The sequence below is a fragment of the Callithrix jacchus genome, chromosome 22 (assembly GCF_049354715.1).
Source record: "Callithrix jacchus isolate 240 chromosome 22, calJac240_pri, whole genome shotgun sequence".
Classification (NCBI taxonomy): Eukaryota; Metazoa; Chordata; class Mammalia; order Primates; family Cebidae; genus Callithrix; species Callithrix jacchus.
The window spans coordinates 8,608,160-8,626,384 of NC_133523.1; the positions used below are offsets into that span (position 1 = coordinate 8,608,160).

General features: G+C 43.2%; 1 protein-coding gene across 1 annotated transcript; it reads right to left on the reverse strand.

Annotated features, from left to right (window-relative positions):
* Window positions 1–4,908: 4,908 nt before the first annotated feature.
* Window positions 4,909–17,572, reverse strand: OR7E24 (olfactory receptor family 7 subfamily E member 24). The gene is made up of 2 exons (XM_017967401.5): window positions 17,295–17,572; window positions 4,909–7,134 (listed from the first exon to the last, which is right to left on the reverse strand). Exon 2 carries the CDS (start codon window positions 7,077–7,079, stop codon window positions 6,153–6,155), a length of 927 nt encoding a protein of 308 aa, XP_017822890.3. The 5' UTR covers window positions 7,080–7,134; window positions 17,295–17,572; the 3' UTR covers window positions 4,909–6,152.
* Between the last annotated feature and the right edge of the window lie 653 nt (window positions 17,573–18,225).

Consider the following 18,225-nt stretch of genomic DNA (forward strand, 5'->3'; position numbering starts at 1 on the left):
GGGAGGGTCTGAGGAGAGGGTCTGAGGAGAGGGTCTGAGGGGAAGGTCTGAAGGGAGGGTCTGAAGGGAGAGTCTGAGGAGAGGGTCTGAGGAGAGGGTCTGAGGAGAGGGTCTGAGGGGAGGGTCTGAAGGGAGGGTCTGAGGAGAGGGTCTGAGGGGAGGGTCTGAAGGGAGGGTCTGAGGAGAGGGTCTGAAGGGAGGGTCTGAGGAGAGGGTCGAGAGGTGGTTCTGTTGGTCTCAGGAGAGGATCTGATAGGAGTGTCTCAGGGTCTGAAGAGAGGATGGGAGAGGAGGGTCTGAGGGTCTAAGGACAGTGTCTGAGAGGAGGGTCTGTGGGTCTGGGGAGAGAATCTGACGGTCTGAGGAGAGGATCAGAAAATCTGAGGAGAGAATCTAAGGTGAGGGTCTGAAGGTCTTAAGAAAGGGTCCTAGGGGACAATCAGATGGGAGGGTCTGAGTCTTCGGAGAGTATGATGAGAGGATCTCGGGCTGAGAGGAGGATCTAAGGGACTGAGGAGAGGGTCTGAGGAGAGGGTCTCAGAGGAGGGGGTGTGGTTCTGAGGCATGGTCTCAGGAGAGGGTCTGAAGGTATGAGGAGAGGTTCTGAGGAGAAAATCGGAGGGTCTGAGGGGAGGGTCTCAGGGTCTGAGGAGAGAATCTGAAGGAGCACTTTGGGAGGCTGAGGTGGGCGGATCATTTGAGGCCAGGAGTTTGAGACCAGCATGGTCAACATGGCGAATCCCTGTCTCTACTAAAAATATAAAAATTAGCCTGGTGTGGTGGTAAGCCTGTGATCCCACCTACTCAGGAGGCTGAGGCAGGAGAATCACTTGAAACTGGGAGGCAGAGGCTGCAGTGAGCCACGATTATGCCACTGCACTCCAGCCTGGGTGACAGAGGGAGACTCCATCTCAAAAAAATATATATGAGACCAAGGTGGGTGGATCACCTGAGCTCAGGAGTTTGAAACCAACCTGGCAAACATGGTGAAATCCTGTCTCTACTAAAAATACAAAAAATTAGCTGAGCACGGTGGCACATGCCTGTACTTCCAGCTACCTGGGAGGCTGAGACGTGGTAAATCACTCGAACCCAGGAGGAGGAGGTTGCAGTGAGCTGAGATCACACCATTGCACTCCAGCCTGGGCAACAGAGTGAGACTCCATCTCAAAAAAAAAAAGAAGAAGAAGAAGAAGAAAAATGCCTGTCACTCCTGGTAGATGCCCTCTGCTAACTTTGCTTCTCCCTTTGAGGGTTCCTGGTAGACCACAGCTAGACCAGTGGGTGCCACGTTCACTGTATCAAGTGTAGAAAGGGCAGCTGAGATCATATCAAAGATCCCAGAAAGAGTGGCACAGGAACTCTCAGCGCGCATCTCTCCCTTGCCCCTGTCCCTGGATTTCCTTACAGCTCTCCACCTTCTCAAGGAGACATAAAATCAGGGTCTTGGGTTCCAGTCCTATTCAGAAAGTTGGAAACTTTCAAAATGCACCTGAGATGTACCTGTGGTTAAGACCTCTGACCTCCACTTAAATCCTTCTGGAATCTCAAAAACAATGAAGAAGTTATTTCCTGGGTCCAGACCCTTTTGTTGTGAGTGTCACTCTTTCCACTTATCTGTGCAACACAGGCAAAATGTCACTGTCTCTGGAGTCAGCACCGTCTTCTGAGTTGATTTCGAGTTCATCTAATGGCACTGAGTAATGGTTAAACAAATCCTGGGTGCTACCTGAGTGACAGATACATGAAGTAAAGGCAAAGTCATATTATAATTTCAATATTATACGGAGAGTAATGGCAAAAATCACAATAAATATTGCACCAAGCTAATATTAATATTTTAAGGTTGATCTTCATACAATTTAGCTGAAATGTCTCATGATATGATGTTACAATTCCTTTGCATTATTCACAGAACTTGTTTTTGAGACATAGTCTCCCTCTGTCACCTAGGCTAGAGTACGGTGGTGCAATCTCCGCTCAATGCAACCTCTGCTTGCTGGGTTCAAGCGATTCTCATGCCTCAGCCTCCCAAGTAGCTGGGATTACAGGTGAGCACCATGACACCAAGCTAATTTTTGTATTTTTAGTTTCGCCGTGTTGGACAGACTGGTCTCTAACTCCTGACCTCAGGTGATCCACTCGCCTCAGCCTCCCAAAGTGCTAGGATTACAGGTGTGAGCCACTGCCCCTGGCCCCTTACAGGACTTTTTACTTTTGTCCTTATGTAAGTCCTGAGTACAATCACAGGAAGGAGTGTGTCTCTTTCATTTCTGATTCCCTAGAACCGATATTGTCCTTGGCACAGAGGAAGCATCAAACGTAAAAACATTTGTTAAATATTGGATATTGTTGGCCGGGCGTGGTGGCTCACACCTGTAATCCTAGCACTTTAGGAGGCCAAGGTGGGTGGATCACCTGAGGTCAGGAGTTCAAGACCAGCCTGGCCATCATGGTGAAACCCCATCTTAAAAAAAATAAAATTAAAAAATATATATATACTGGATATTGTTAAATATTAAACCTTCCTGGGTTCCCAAAAATTGGCTGTGATAACTTTAGATTTAGCTTAGCTTCTCCTTTCCTGTCTTTTTCATCCCTTTCAGGAAGGTCTCCTAGAACTAGAGACAAGATCAAATAGCTCTGTGTACGTCTGTGTCATATCACATGGGCCCTATAACTGTATCTAATATCATCCACAACATTCAATTATTCAAAAACCATGAGAGCAAAGTTCATACGTGTAATAACGAGAAACAGAGATGGAAAGGAAGAGGCAGATAAACTTTATCGGTTGGACTGAGACGCATTTTAGGGTTTGACATCATTCCAGGTAAAGGTGTTTTTTTGTTTTGTTTTGTTTTTTAACACAGAGTCTCACTCTGTTGCCAGGCTGAAGTGCAGTGTCACAATCTCAGCTCACTGTAACTTTGCCTCCCACCCAGGTTCAAGCAATTCTCCTGCCTCAGCTTCCCGAGTAGCTGGGACTAAATTTTTTTGTATTTTTAGTAGAGACAGGGTTTCACTATGTTGACCAGAATGGTCTCGATCTCTTGACGTGATCTGCCCACCTCAGCCTCCCAAAGTGCTGGGATTACAGGCTGAGTCACTGGGCCTGGCCAAAGATGTTCTTAAAATCACATCGTCGTTCCATCAACAGGTGCATTGTGCACCATCAACATGTGTGCTCAGCGATGGCCTGTGATTACGTGTGTTTCCCTAAACCTTGCTGATCAAAACTCAAAGTCCACCTAGGGCAAGGATAGGAGTGTATATATTTTTTAAAATATATATATATATAATATATAAATTAAAAATTGATAAAAATTAATTGTAATTAATTAAAAATTAATTGAAAATATATAATATATATTTAATTTTTTTGCCCAGACTGAAGTACAGTGGTGTGATCTTGGCTCACTACAACCTCCGCCTCCCAAGTTCAAGCAATTCTCCTGCTTCAAACTCTTGAGTAGCTGGGACTACAGTCACTTGCTATCATAACTGGCTAATTTTTTGTGGTTTTAGTAGAAACAGAGTTTAACTATGTTGGCCGGGCTGGTCTCAAACTCCTAACCTCAAGTGATCTGCCCACCTCATCCTCCCAAAGAGCTGGGATTACAGGAGTGAGCCACCCACCTGGCTGGAGTTACATATTAAATAAATTTAAATAAAGCCCACATATTTGAGTGAGCACTTACTTTGATAAAGCAAAGAAGTCACAAAAGATAAGAATGATGAAAACTCTACCACATAAATGGGATACTAAAATGCTGTCTGATTATTAGCGATCAACTTCTGAGTATCCAGATCAAGTAGTCCTAGTGCTTATAGAGTATATATAAATAATGTAAATTGAGGGAAGCTATAGCACTGTATTAGACTAAAATAAAGTATATTTGACTGCTCTTTAATTGCCCTAAAGCAGGATGATTATTTTTTCTTAAAAGGAGAAGGATTTTTTTCATTCTACATTTCATCCTAAAACATTAGGTCATATTTTACTCTATAGCCTATATATTACCCTATATATTATAATTTTATATTTTATATATATAGATATATATATATAGATATTAGAGATCACGTGATATGGTTTGGCTCTTTGTCCCTACCCAAATCTCATCTCGAATTGTAATCCACATGTGTTAGTGAGTAGGGGCCTGGTGGGAGGTGACTAGGTCATGGAGGCAGACTTCTCCCTTGCTATTCTTGTGATAGCGAGTGAGTTCTCATGAGATCTGATGGTTTAAAAGCATGGCGCTTCCCCTTTTCTCTCTCTCTCTCTCCTGCCACCATGTGCGACATGTTTCCCCTTCACATTTTGCCATGACTGTAAGTTTCCTGAGGCCTTCCTAGCCATGCAGAACTGTGAGACAATGAAACTTCTTTTCTTCACAAATTACCCAGTCTCATGTAGTTCTTCATAGTGGTGCGAAAATGGACAAATAACATTATGAATAATCTCTAGTGTCTTGGTCTTCTAATGTTCTTCAGTTGAATATCCGTAAAGTATGGACAACAAGAGGTGAATAACATAAAACTCAAAGAGTTCTAAGAAAATTGGATTAGTCTCAACTGAGACATATTGCTGAGGGTGTGTGGTTCTCGAATGTGATCATTTTACTTGCTTGTGGAAATGGTTTGGATACAAATTGTTTGTATCCAAAATGTAGGCACGGTGCTGGGTGCTGGTTTATTTGTTTCCTTTCTTCCAAACCCCCTTTTTTTCTCAAAAGGTGTCCAAGCTACACAGAGCCACAGAATCTAACAGTTGTTTCAGAATTCCTCTTTATGGGACTCACGGATGATCCAGGACTGCAGCCCATCCTCACTGGGCTGTTCCTGTCCATGCACCTGGTCACGGTGCTGGGGTTGATTCCATGTCTTTGCTGTTATGAATAGCATTGCAATGAACATACACAGGCATGTGTCTTTATGATAGAACGATTTATATTCCTTTGGCTGTAAATTCTAAGTGGTAAAAAATAACTGTTTAACAACAAATTATATGGCATTGACGAATAGTTTATTTGAAGTAGATATTTGAAGAAATCATGTTGCCTGGTACTACAAAAACTCTTTTGTAACTTACTCATTTGAGGTTGAACAACTTTATCATCTGAACCATCACTGATGTTTTTAAATGTCCTCATTTCTTGACATGTCCAAGTACATCCAAATATCTGGCTATGAGAGCCACTCGTCAGCATGTGTAAGTTTTCCAGGAGATTTCAGACAAAACCAAGCTTGAGAACCAATTATATGAATTCTCACACATAGTCTACCTAAATAGATTTCATCAATGCAATTTGTACCAAAATTACCCGTGAACTGTGGGAAGGGATGTAAATTTGAAGTAGAGCAGGTCCCTACTAAACATTCTCAATAGGTTGTTGTAAACTGTAACTTTAAATAAAATGATGTATAATAAATGAAAGCAAGTTTTTTGCTCATCAACATTAAAATGAAACATTATTCAAGGACCTGCCATATATCCTTCCCTTAATGTCACAGTTTCCAAGAATCCATTAATCATGTTACATGTTAAGTGATGATTTCCTGTACATAAAAGGAGAGTTGGGGCTGGGGTGCAGTGGCTCACGCCTATAATCCCAGCACTTTGGGAGACCGAGGCGGGTGAATCACGAGGAAAGGAGTTTGAGACCAGCCTGGCCAAAATGGAGAAACCCCATCTCTACTAAAGCCCCATCTACTAAAAACACAAAAAATACGCTGGGCATAGTGGCAGATGCCTGTAATCCCAGCTACTCAGGAGGCCGAGGCAGGAGACTCTCTTGAACCCGCAAGGCGGAGGTTACAGTGAGCCAAGATCGTGCCACTGCACTCCAGCCCAGGCAAGAGTGTGAGACTCTGTCTCAAAAAAAAAAAAAGAGAGTTGAGATTCACCTGAATACCATGATCATCACTCAGAAGCTAAAAGGAGGCTATCTAGGTATATTGGATTCAGTCATGATGTTTATGATGGACAAAGGATACTGGAATACCTACAAATTCTAATTCAAGACATAACGAAGGAAGCAATATTCACATATGAAACATGGACAAGAATGAAAACCTTGAAGCAACAAAAATAACGTGGCCAAGGAAGCAGGATTTGCAGTCTGTGATATTTGATTTTGCTGCCTTTTCTAACCCACATAACAAAAAGGATGGATCAGACAAAGATATTTGACTATTCTGCTATGCAACCTCTGCAGGGCACTTTTGATGTCTGAGTTTCTCAGGCTGTAGATAAAGGGGTTCAGCATGGGAGTGACCACTGTGTACATCACTGAGGTCACCACACTCTTCCTGGGGGATGACACTGATGACCCAAGGTACACTCCAAGGACTGTTCCATAAAATAAGCAAACAACTGCCAGGTGAGAGCTACAGGTAGAGAAGGCTTTATACTTCCCACTTGATGATGGAACTCTCAGAATGGAGGAAACAATTTTATAGTAAGACAAAAAGATCCCTGAGATGGGAAGAAAACCAAATACAGCAGCAAAGAAATTCATGACTATGTTGTTATTGACAAACGTGTCGGAACAAGCAAGTGTGAGGAGTTGAGAAGGGTCACAGAAGAAATTAGAAATCTTTATATCTTTGAAGCAAGAAAATTGTAAGACAATCAAATTGTGCACCTGGGATATTAAAAGGCTAAGAAAAGCAGACACCAACACTAAGAAGCCACAGAGTCGTGGGCTCATGATGACTGGATAGTGCAGAGGGTGACAGATGGCCACAAACCGGTCATAGGCCATCACAGCAAGGAGCATGTCTTCCATACACACAAAAAAGATTGAAAAAGACATCTGTGTCAGGCAGCTTGCATAGGCGATGACTCTGCTGTGAGTTTGAATGTTCACAATTGTCCTGGGGACGGTGGTGGAGGTCAAACCAATGTCAGCCAAGGACAGGTTGGAGAGGAAGTAGTACATGGGGGTGTGGAGGTGGGAGTCAGAGCTGACGGCCAGGATGATGAGCAGGTTCCCCAGCATGGTGACCAGGTACATGGACAGGAACAGCCCACTGAGGCCAGGCTGCAGTTCTGGATTGTCTGGGAGCCCCATAAGCAGGAATTCTGAGACACCTGTTAGATTTTGTAGTTCCGTGTAGCTAGGACACCTTTTAAAAAGAAAAGAGGATTAGAAAATAGGAAACAAGTAAACCAGCACCCAGCACTGTGTCTGTTCTTTGAATAAAAGCAATTCACAAGTCTTCACATGTGAGGCCCATACGCACTCAGCAGTCTTTCTCAGCTGTGACAAATTTCATTTTCTAAGAACTCTTTCATGATTGATTTTTGTGCTGGTCACCTGTTTCTCTGCACATCTACTTTAGAGACACTTGACTAAACAATGTGAGAAGAAGAGCAAAAATAGTAGAGATAACAAATATATCATCACAGTAAAATACAGCCTACTTCGTTCAGAAAAAAAGTCAAAAGTAGGGCCAGCCGTGGTGGCTCACACCTGTAATCCCATCACTTTGGGAGGCCAAGGCAGGCAGATCACCTCAGGTCAGGAGTTCAAGACCAGCCTGGCCAACATGGCAAAACCCTGTCTCTACTAAAAAATACAAAAAATTAGTTGGGTGTGATGGCAGGCACCTGTAATCCCAGCTACTTGGGAGGCTGAGGCATGGATAATTGCTAGAATCCAGGAGGAGGAGGTTGCAGTGAGCTGAGATCGCATCACTACACTCCAGCCTGGGTGACAGATTGAAACTTGGTCTTAAGAAAAAAAAAAAGGCCTGAAGAATTAGAAATGAAAGAAACTCAGTCATTCCTTTCAAAACTCAGTGCATGCTTCTATTAGGACAAAAATAATACGTCCTGTCAGAGGTGTAGGAAAGCCATATCTTCAGGTAACAGGACACTTAAGTTGAATGGTATGGAAATGACTAGTTTTAAAATATTAATAACAGTATATAAAACTTACTGTGTCTCTACTTTATGCATCCATCACATATAGGTCACCCAGGGAGCATCTGTGATCTGTTTAATCTCGCTTGGACACAGGGCAAGTTGTTAGACTGCCTGGTGTGAATGTGGCTTCACCCCTTCCTACCACTTGAGCTGGTACAAGTTATATAAAAATGCCTTGGATCAGTCAAGATGTCATTTTCTGGGAGGCGGAGGTTGCAGTGAGCCAAGATTGTGCCATTGCACTCCAGCCTGGGCAACAAGAGCAAAACTCCGTCTCAAAAAAAAAGACGGTTTGTTTCTCTTTGGCATTCTTTAAATCTCCATATATTTACCAAAAATAGCAAAGTAGAATGCATTTTATAAGGTTAAAATATTTTACTGTGAAGAAACTTAGCAATTATGATTCTACATCAAGACACTATTATTAAGTAAATAACAGAAAGGACAAGATCTATTATAGTCTGTAAATATAAAGACAAAATACTCAATGAATAAATGATTATTTTAATTAAAAATGTTTTGTATCTTTCTTCTTCTGTAAAATAATAATGTGTGCATTTATAACCTGTGGAAGATGATGCAGATGAAATGAACATGCTGCATCGAAGACAGAGCTCAAAGCCTGGCATTTAGGAATCCCTCAGTAAGGGTCATGAGGTCACAGGGACTGCCATCTTCCTCCTCAGCCTCATCACCGCATTCACAACCCTCTGGGAGTGCTTACGGAACAGCTAAAAGGAACCTGCTTTAGGCTGTCACCGGTGAGATCTCCATGGAACATTGAATCGGGGAGGAAAGTATAACTTGGAATAAGATTTCTGAGTCTCCACCACAACCAAGAACATAAACTCCACAGTCCTCAGAGCTGACATTTCACACACTGGTGTACTCCCATCTGCCACCGCACTGTCCTGTTTGTGCTGAGGATGAGGAAACAAGGCTCCCGACCATCCCTCAGCACTCACTGAGCTGTGCTTCCAGTCTGCTGGGCCATGACCATGGAGAGCAGGTCCGATATCCTCCACGTGTGGGGCACGATGGGGGCTCAGGCTCCGTCCTTAGGACTGGCAGGAAGACAGGGTCAGACATGAGCCTCTTGATGCAGACAACAGGTGTGGAGCCCACTGGACTGGAAGCTCACACTGCAGGGCTGGAGGCACAGGCTGAGTATTTACTATTGTACGGCCTTGGGGGCTCAAGGCACAGAGCTCTTCATTAGCCAAATTGGTCCATGTTCCCCAATCTCTAAGGATTTCCTCTTTAATGCAAGATAAAGAAGAAAAAGTGAATGTCCACAGGAACTTTTAGAGGCTCTTCCTCTAATCAGAAGAAAGTTTCTGTTCATTGTTCACTTCTTTCATTTCTTTATTATTATTTTTTTTTTCAAGAATCCATCTTTTTGGGCCGGGCACGGTGGCTCATGCCTGTAATCCCAGCACTTTGGGAGGCTGAGGCGGGTGGATCACGAGGTCAAGAGATCGAGACCATCCTGGTCAACATGGTGAAACCCCGTCTCTACTAAAAATACAAAAAATTAGCTGGGCACGGTGGTGCGTGCCTGTAATCCCAGCTACTCAGGAGACTGAGGCAGCAGAATTGCCTGAACCCAGGAGGCGGAGGTTGCTGTGAGTCGAGATCTCGCCATTGCTCTCCATCCTGGGCAACAAGAGCGAAACTCCATCTCAAAAAAATAAATTATAAATATAAATAGTTTTATACAAAATGATAAGTAACATTTTACCACTGAACTACTTCAAAACGGTAACCAATACCATTTTAACCACTTTTCAGTGAACACTTTGCTGCACCGAGAACATTCGGTGTTGTGCAACCACCACCGTCAGGCACCTGCTCAACGTTTTTGTCTTTCAGAACAGAAACTCAGGACCTATTATGAAACTCCCCATTCCTCCGTCTCACCAGTCCCTGGCAACCACCAGTCTACTGTAACTATGAATTGAACTTCTCGAGATACTTGATATAGTGGAATCATACTGTGTTTTCCTCTTATGATTGACTGATTTCTCTTAGCATAGCATCTCTAGATTCACTCATATGGTAACATGTGTCAGAATTGCCTTTCTTTTGCAGGATGAATAATATTCCATTGTATGGATGGACCACATTGTGTCTATCCACTTATCTAACAATGGACACTGAGGTTAGTTAATATGGACACTTCCATATTTTTGCCTATTATTAGTAACACTGCTATAAATATGGAGTGGAACTATCTACTTGAGTCCCCTCTTTGATTCTTTTGAGTACGTACCCACAGGTGGAACTGCAGGATCATCTGGTAATGGTATTTTCAATTTTATGAGGAAGCACCATACTGTTTTCCTTATTTCTGCCCCATTGCACACTGCCATCCACTATGTACAAACCTTCCTGTTTCTCTACGTGTTCACCAACACTTGTTATTTTCTGTTTGTTTGCTTGTTTGTTGAGATGGAGTCTCACTCTGTCACTCAGGCTGCAGCGCAGTGTTGAGATCTCAGCTCACTGCAACCTCAGCCTCCTGAGTTCAAGCAATTGTCCTGCCTCAGCCTCCCGAGTAGTTGGGACTACAGGCAGTAGAGATGGGGTTTTGCCATGTTGGCCAGGCTGGTCTCAAACTCCTGACCTCAGGTGATCCACTTGCCTTGGCCTCCCAAAGTGCTAGGATTACAAGTGTGGGCTACTGTGCCCAGCCTGTTTCTTGGTTTATAACAGTCATCCTAACGGGTGGTAGTCATGCGGTTTTGATTTGCACTTTGCTGAGGATTACTGATGTGAATCATTTTGGTTGTTCGTTTGTTTGCTTTGTGTTTGGTTGTCTTTTTCTTTGTTTTTTGTTTGTTTGTTGGTTGGTTGGTTGGTTTTTGAGGCAGAGTCTCACTCTGTCACCTAGGAGTATAGTGGTGTGATCTCAGCTCACAGTAACCTCTACCTCCCAGGTTCAAGCAATTCTTGTGCCTCCACCTTCCTAGTAACTGAGATTACAGGCATGCACCACATGCCTGCCTAATTTTTTGTAATTTTAGTAGAGATGGGGTTTCACCACGTTGGCCATGTGGTCTTGAACTCTTGGCTTCAAGCAATCCACCTGCCTTGGCCTTCCAAAGTGGTAGCATTACAGGCATGAGCCACCACGCCCAGCCGTTTTGTGTGTTTATTGTCTATTTTTCTTATTCAGAGAAAGGTCTATTCTAGTCCTCTCGATGGACCAGTTAACTACCATTTATATCAAGCAATGAATTGTTTAACACTTTATTATGCAAAAATAAATAATAGTGTTTTTAATTTTAAAACATCAAGCAACAGGGCCAGAGAGAGGCAGTTTTTTAAAAAGCTACAGTTGTTTCAACCTTCAATCAGAACACAGAGATCCCCATATTCTCATCATCAGAAGCTAGTGTGTGAGCACTGCTCAGTACCAAGCTTGGATTTTCTAATCTTTTCAGGCAGATTCGTGGGAAGAAAAACACCAGCCGAGGTATATAGAGAAAAAGAGTTTATTTACAAAGAAAGAAAAAGAGTTTATTTACAAGGATACCTAGAGACGCTCACAAACTTCAACACCGGCAGTAAAGCAGCACGGGTTTTCGCAAGTCCAAACCAAATCACCATCGAAGCTCAGTTCGGCTTCTGCTAAACAATCTTTTATACTTTTTAAAACAAAGAAGGGTCAAGTCAGGACACTGTCCACGTCTTCATCATGTAACTAACATCCTTGAGGTGTTTACCAAAAATTGGATCAGGGAACTGGCCAGGTTCCCAGGTCCGGCTCTTCAGAGCCTTTTTTTGCATTGGGAAAATTCTGAGCTCGGAATACTCCCAATGATAAGGAAATGAAGACAACATAAAGTCTGTCCATGACTTGTAAACTTAATTAACTCCTTCTGTTCCATTACAGCTAGTCACTGAATCCAGCCCACACTCGAGGAGAGGCAATAACTGTTGGGCATAAAAACTAGGAGGCAGGGACCCTTGGGAGGGACTTAGGAGCCACCCACAGGCTTCATCCCTTATCAGGGTTTTCTACTCTAAGCACAGCAAGACTCTGCAGTTGTCCCTCTCCTTCCCAGCATAATCCCAATTCATCACACCACTATGATCGTAACCAAAAAATTCCAAAAATATCTAAACGGAAAAACCGGCACTTGAGCAGAACTTCCTCTTACACTGAGTACCCACCTGGCTATGCAGCGCGCAGATGGCTCCCTGGATCCGCCTACACCTTTAGAGTCCTGCCGTTGACATCAGGCCAACCCGCAGCCACCCTATGCCCAAAAACAACAAATCTCCCCGCAGCTTCTGATTTCCACTCTATTATCAAGGGATTGTCTTGCTGGTCCAAAATGTGTCATCATCGTTTTTCTTTCTTTCTTTTTTTTTTTTTTGAGGGAAAAAGAGAAAAAGAAGGGGAAAAAAAGAAAAAGAGGGAAAAAGGAATATTACTTCATTCCTAAAATGGGTTTCAATAATGGCCGATCAATATTTTGAGTATTTAAAGTGGTTAATGCATATTTTATGTGTTTAAAATGGAGACCTCTATTGTGTTTATTTGTTCTGGCTCTGAGTTCAAGTCCTGGATATCGTTATCAATTTGTTGTCTCGTTGAATCTAAATCTCATTATGTGTCTTATGTATCTGGGTGTTAAGATCTCTTATTGTTGCATTAATCCTTTTACCCTTGCATCCTTGTAGCTTTGAAATCTATTTTATTGAGTGTGAAAATTGCAACTCCTGCTTTTTATTTATTTATTTTTGCTCTCCATTTGGTTGGTGAGTTTTCTTCCATCCCCTTGTTTTGAGTCTTTGTATATCTTTAGATATATTGTTAGATTTTGTGGATAACGTATATTTTGTGTGTTTAAAATGGAGAGCTCTATTGAGTTTATTTGTTCTGGATCTTAGTTCCAGTCCCGGATATCGTTATCAATTTTCTGTCTCTTTGAATCTAAATCTCATTATGGGTCTTATGTATCTGGGTGTTAACATCTCTTATTATTACATTAATCCTTTTACCCTTGTAGCTTTGAAATCTATTTTGTCAAATGTGAAAATTGCAACTCCTGCTTTTTATTTATTTATTTTTGCTCTCCATTTGGTTGGTACGTTTTTTTTTTTCCAACCCTTTATTTTGAGTCTATGTATATCTTTGGATATACCGTTAGATTTTGTCTGTATCTTTTGATTGGGAGATTTGGTCGATTTAAATTTAGGGTTGCTGCCGTTTGATATTAACTGGCTATTTTGTCCTTTCGTTGATAAAAATTCTTCTTTATGTTCATGCTCTTTACTTTTTGGTGTATTTTTAGAAAGGGTCATACTGGTTGTTCCTTTCTGTGTATAATGCTTTTTTTAGAAGTTCTTGTAAAGCAGGCCTGGTGGTAATAAAATCTCTGAGTACTTGCTTGTTCCTAAAAGATTTTATTTTTCCTTCAAATGTAAAGCTTAAATTGGCAGGATATGAAATTCTGGGCTGAAAGTTCTGTTGATTAAGTATATTGAATATTGGCCCCCACTCTCTTCTAGCTTGTAGGGTTTCCGTTGAGAGATCTGCTGTAAGCCTAATAGGCTTACCTTTATGGGTAACTTGATCTTTCTCTCTGGCTGCCCTTAATATTTTCTCCTTTGTTTCGATCTTGGTGAATCTAACGATTATGTTGGTTGGGGTTGGTCTTCTTGAGGAATATCTTTGTGGTGTTCTCTGTATTGCCTGGGGTTGAATAGTGTCCTGCTTTGCTAAATTAGGAAAATTTTCCTGGATAATGTCCTAGAGAGTATTTTCCAGCTTGAATTCATTCTCTCCGTCACATTCAGGTACACCAATCAAGCGTATATTAGGTCTTTTCACATAGTCCCATATTTCTTGGAGACTTTGCTCATTCCTTTTTATCCTTTTTTCTCTATTCTTGTCTTGTTGTTTTGTTTCATTAAGTTGATCTTCGACCTCTGATACCCTTTCTTCTGCTTGATCCATTTGGCTGTTTAAGCTTGTACATATTTCACTAAGTTCTCGTGTTGTATTTTTCAACTCCATAAATTCATTTGTATTCCTCTCTATATTGTCTATTCTTTTCAACATTTCATCGAACCTTTTTTCCAAGTTCTTAGTTTCTTTACATTGGGTTAGAACAAGTTCCTTTAACTCCCAGAACTTTCTTATCATCCACCTTTTAAAGCCTATTTCAGATAATGGATCACAGTCCTTTTCCATCAGGGCTTTTTCGGTTGCTGATGAGTCCTTTTCCATCAGGGCTTGTTCGGTTGCTGATGAGTCCTTTTCCATCAGGGCTTGTTCGGTTGCTGATGAGTCCTTTTCCATCAGGGCTTGTTCGGTTGCTGATGAGTCCTTTTCCATCAGGGCTTGTTCGGTTGCTGATGAGTCCTTTTCCATCAGGGCTTGTTCGGTTGCTGATGAGTCCTTTTCTATCAGGGCTTGTTCGGTTGCTGATGAGTCCTTTTCCATCAGGGCTTGTTCCGTTGCTGATGGGTTCTGATTTCGAGTATACTCGGCCTTCTTAGGCTGTTTTTTTCCCTTCATTGTAGATGAACCGCCTTTCTAATTAGGTTTCTGAGTCGACGTCCGATTTATTGATTCCCAGTGCTGGGATCCGAGCAACCCACTGTGGCGGCCTAAATAGCAGCGATAAGACCGATGGTGCTCTTCTGCCCGGGAATCTCTGGTCTGGCTTCCCTCTTGAGTCCGCAACAAGCGGCTCTGACTTCCTGGAGCTCCAAACTCCGGTCAGTAGGGGAAGCGGTCCCGTTGGCTCTGCATGAAGAGCTGCTGCGCCGAGACGCCGGCGAAACCGCTGAGGCGGCCACAAGAGTGGCGCTGGCGACCCGTGGGGCTCCTCCACTGGGAATCTGCTGATCGGTGAGTGACGAAAATTCATCTAAAAGTGTGGCGTCATCTCGTTCTCTGGGCTTTCACTGGGAGCTACAATCCTGAGCTGTTAGTGGTTGGCCATCTTGGATCGATCCATCGTTTTTCTTTGTGTTGACAGCTCGGGGACTGCCCTTCCCATTAAAGCATTTCTCTGACATTGTCCAAGATAGTATGCATATTTCAAGTTCCAAGATTTCAGTAATGCATGGCATAATGATGTTTCGATGACCAGACTACATATACAATGGTGGTTCCATAAGATTATAAGGGAGCTGAAAAATCCCTGTTGCCTAGTGATGTCATAGCCATTGTGACATCATAATGATAGCAGCTGCCATCAGGCCAGCTGCAGCAGAGAGGGGCAGCTGGGGCTGCACACTCCATGGAGTCAGAGGGAGCCCCGCCCTTTCTGAGCTGGGGAAGGAGCTCCCCAAGTGCAGCCACCAAATCCTTGGATGCAAACCCAGGCCTCCGGCTCCACAGAGCAGGCAGGTGCCAGTGCTCTCCTGGGTGGGGCTACAGCTGCCCAAACTGGCTGTGGTTCCAAGCCTCCCTGTGCTCTTGGAGGCAGGATCTGCTCTCCTGGGCGCAGCTGTAGCCAACTGACCCTTGGCTGCAGGCCTGGGACTTTCACTCCATGGAGAAGGCAATAGCCAGGGACAAGCAGGAGCCCCACCCCTCCCAAGTTGGCATGGCAGGAACTCCCAGGATGTAGCTGCCACTGCCTTTCCAGGCAGAGGACCCAGGCATCGCTGCAGCCTGCACCCTTGGGGGTCTGGGAAGGATCCCCCAGTCCCTGCAGACTTGGGGGTATCTGCTCCCTCTGTCTGTCCTCTCTCCCTTCCCAGTGTCCCTCCAGTCTCAGAGAGGGGTTGAGACCAGCCCTGGGGCCATGAACAGCAGTGGGAGGCAGAATCCTGGGGAGAGGGGGCAGGTCCCAAGTAAGGCCCCACCTTCAGGTCATGGAGGGCCTGAAGGCTAGAGACCAGGATGCCAGTCCCATGGACTGGAGTGGGAACTTGTGGTGCCTTCTCTGGCCCACCCATGGCTGCCCATGGACCAGTCAGCATGCACTTTCTCCCCCCTGAGGTCCATAAAAGCCCCGGTCTCAGTCAGAGCCAGACAGAGGATGGAAAAATAACAAAACGCCCTGGTAGCAGGGAGGAGTCACCCTCTCCAGGGCCTCCTCTCAGCTGAGAGCTGAACACTCCACCCCATGACCTGCCTACAGAGAGGAGCTATCCACTGTGGGTCTCCTTTGAGTGGTTGTAACTCATAAAGTGACATAAAGCTCCATAAAACTCCTCTCCATCTGGCTCACCCTCCTCTTCCTGCGTACCTCATTCTTCCTGGACACACAAGAATTCAGGCAAAGGCACCACTGGCCACAGAGCTTTCCAGACAGAACAGTGAAACCCTAAAGATCCCGTAATAATAACACAATGTATTCCCCACGTGTTTGTGATGATGCTTGTGTAAACGAACCTGCTGCACTGCCAGTTACATAATACTGTAGCACATATAATTATAGAGAGTAGATATCCTTGATAATGATCATAAATGGCCATGTTACTGATTTATGTCTTTACTATACTATACTTTTAAGCATTATTTTAGAGTGTTGTCCTATTTTTATGTTTTAAAAAATTAATTGGATGGGGGCAAGGGGATGGATAGCATTAGGAGAAATACCTAATGTAGATGATGGGTTGATGGGTGCAGCAAACCACCATGGCACGTGTATACCTATGTAACAAACCTGCATGTTCTATACCTGTATCCCAGAACTTAAAGTATAACCAAAAAAAAAAAGTTTCTGTTAAAAAAAAAATTAACTGGAAAACAGCCTCAGGCAGGTCCTTCAGGAGATATTTCAGAAGAAGGCATTGATATGATAGGAGATGACAGCCCCATGAGTGTCACTGCCCCTAAAGACCTTCCAGTGGGACAAGATGTGGAGGTGGGAGACAGTTGTATTCATGGTCCTGACCCTAGGCTAACATGTGTTTGTGTCTTCATTTTTGGTACTTTTTTTTTAGGGGGGTCTCGCTATGCTGACCAGGCTGGTCTCCACATCCTGGCCACAAGTGATTCTCTTGCCTGGGTCCCCAAAACTGCTGGGATTACAGACATGAACCACAGCACCTGGCTTCTCTGTGTCACAGTTTTTAACAAGAGAAAAATTTTAACTAAAAAAATGTAATAGAAAAAAGTTATAGAATAAGGATAGGAAGAAAGTATTTTTGTAACAACTGGACTATCTGTGTTTTAAGCTAAGTGTTATCACATAGCAGTCAAAAAGCTTTTTTAAAAAGTGAAAATGTTACAGTAAGCAAGGTTAATTGGTTCTTGAAGACAGAAATGTTTTTAATAAATGTAGTGTCACCTAAGTGTACAGTGTTTCTAAAGTCTTATAATCATGTACAGTAACATCCTAGGCCTTCGCATTCACTCCCTACTCACTCGCTGACTCACCCACGTCAACTTCCAGTCCTGCGAGCTCCATTCATGTTAAGGAACTTATTCAGGTAGACCTTCTTTTATCTTTTAGACTGTGCCTTTAGCTATATTTTAACTGTACTTTGTTAATGTTTAGATACACAAATACCATTGTGCTGTAATTGCCTACACTATTCAGTATATTCTGTGCAGGTTCGTAGCCTAGGGGCACTAGGTCACAGCATACAACCTAGGTGTGTAGTAGGCCCTCCTATCAAGTTAGTCTTGATTCCTCTTTCAATATCATTACCTTCTCTGTGATCTTACACGTTTTGAGTACTATAAAGGAAAGTCTTCGTAGCAATCAGACTCAGCTATTCTCTTCCAAATTAAACATATGCAAATCACCAATACAGTGAGCTTTGGTCCCCTTGCAGTCCAAAGTCCTTTGCAGAATGTCATGTTACTGATTTAAACTAGCAAGACATTGGGTAATTCCATTGCCAAAACAGTGGATCCGTTGGTAGGAATTTGTTGTGAAGCATGGAAAGTCATTGATTGTGTCGAAGAAAAATTACATCACACAAGGTCAAGCTTACAAGGAAGACTTCATTCAAGACCGTTGCAATAAGGGTCAAGACTACAGCATTAGGGAAAAGAGATTGAACTCAACTCTGCTGAAACAAAAATGAGAGGCTTTAGCCAGGTGCGGTGTCTTACACCTGTAATCCCAGCACTTTGGGAGGCTGAGGTGGGCAGATCACCTGAGATCAAGAGTTCAAGACCAGCCTGGCCAACATGGTGAAACCCCATCTCTATTAAAAATAAAATTAGCCAGGTGTGATGATACATGCCTGTATTAGCTACTTGGGAGGCTGAGGCAGGAGAATTGCTTGAACCCAGGAGGTGGAGGTTGCAGTGAGCTGAGGTGGCACCACTGCACTCCACCCTGGGTGACAGAGTAAGG

Bases quoted from the DNA above. Each gene is read 5' to 3' on its own strand.
- OR7E24 (XM_017967401.5), bottom strand. From the start codon at position 7,079: ATGGGGCTCCCAGACAATCCAGAACTGCAGCCTGGCCTCAGTGGGCTG.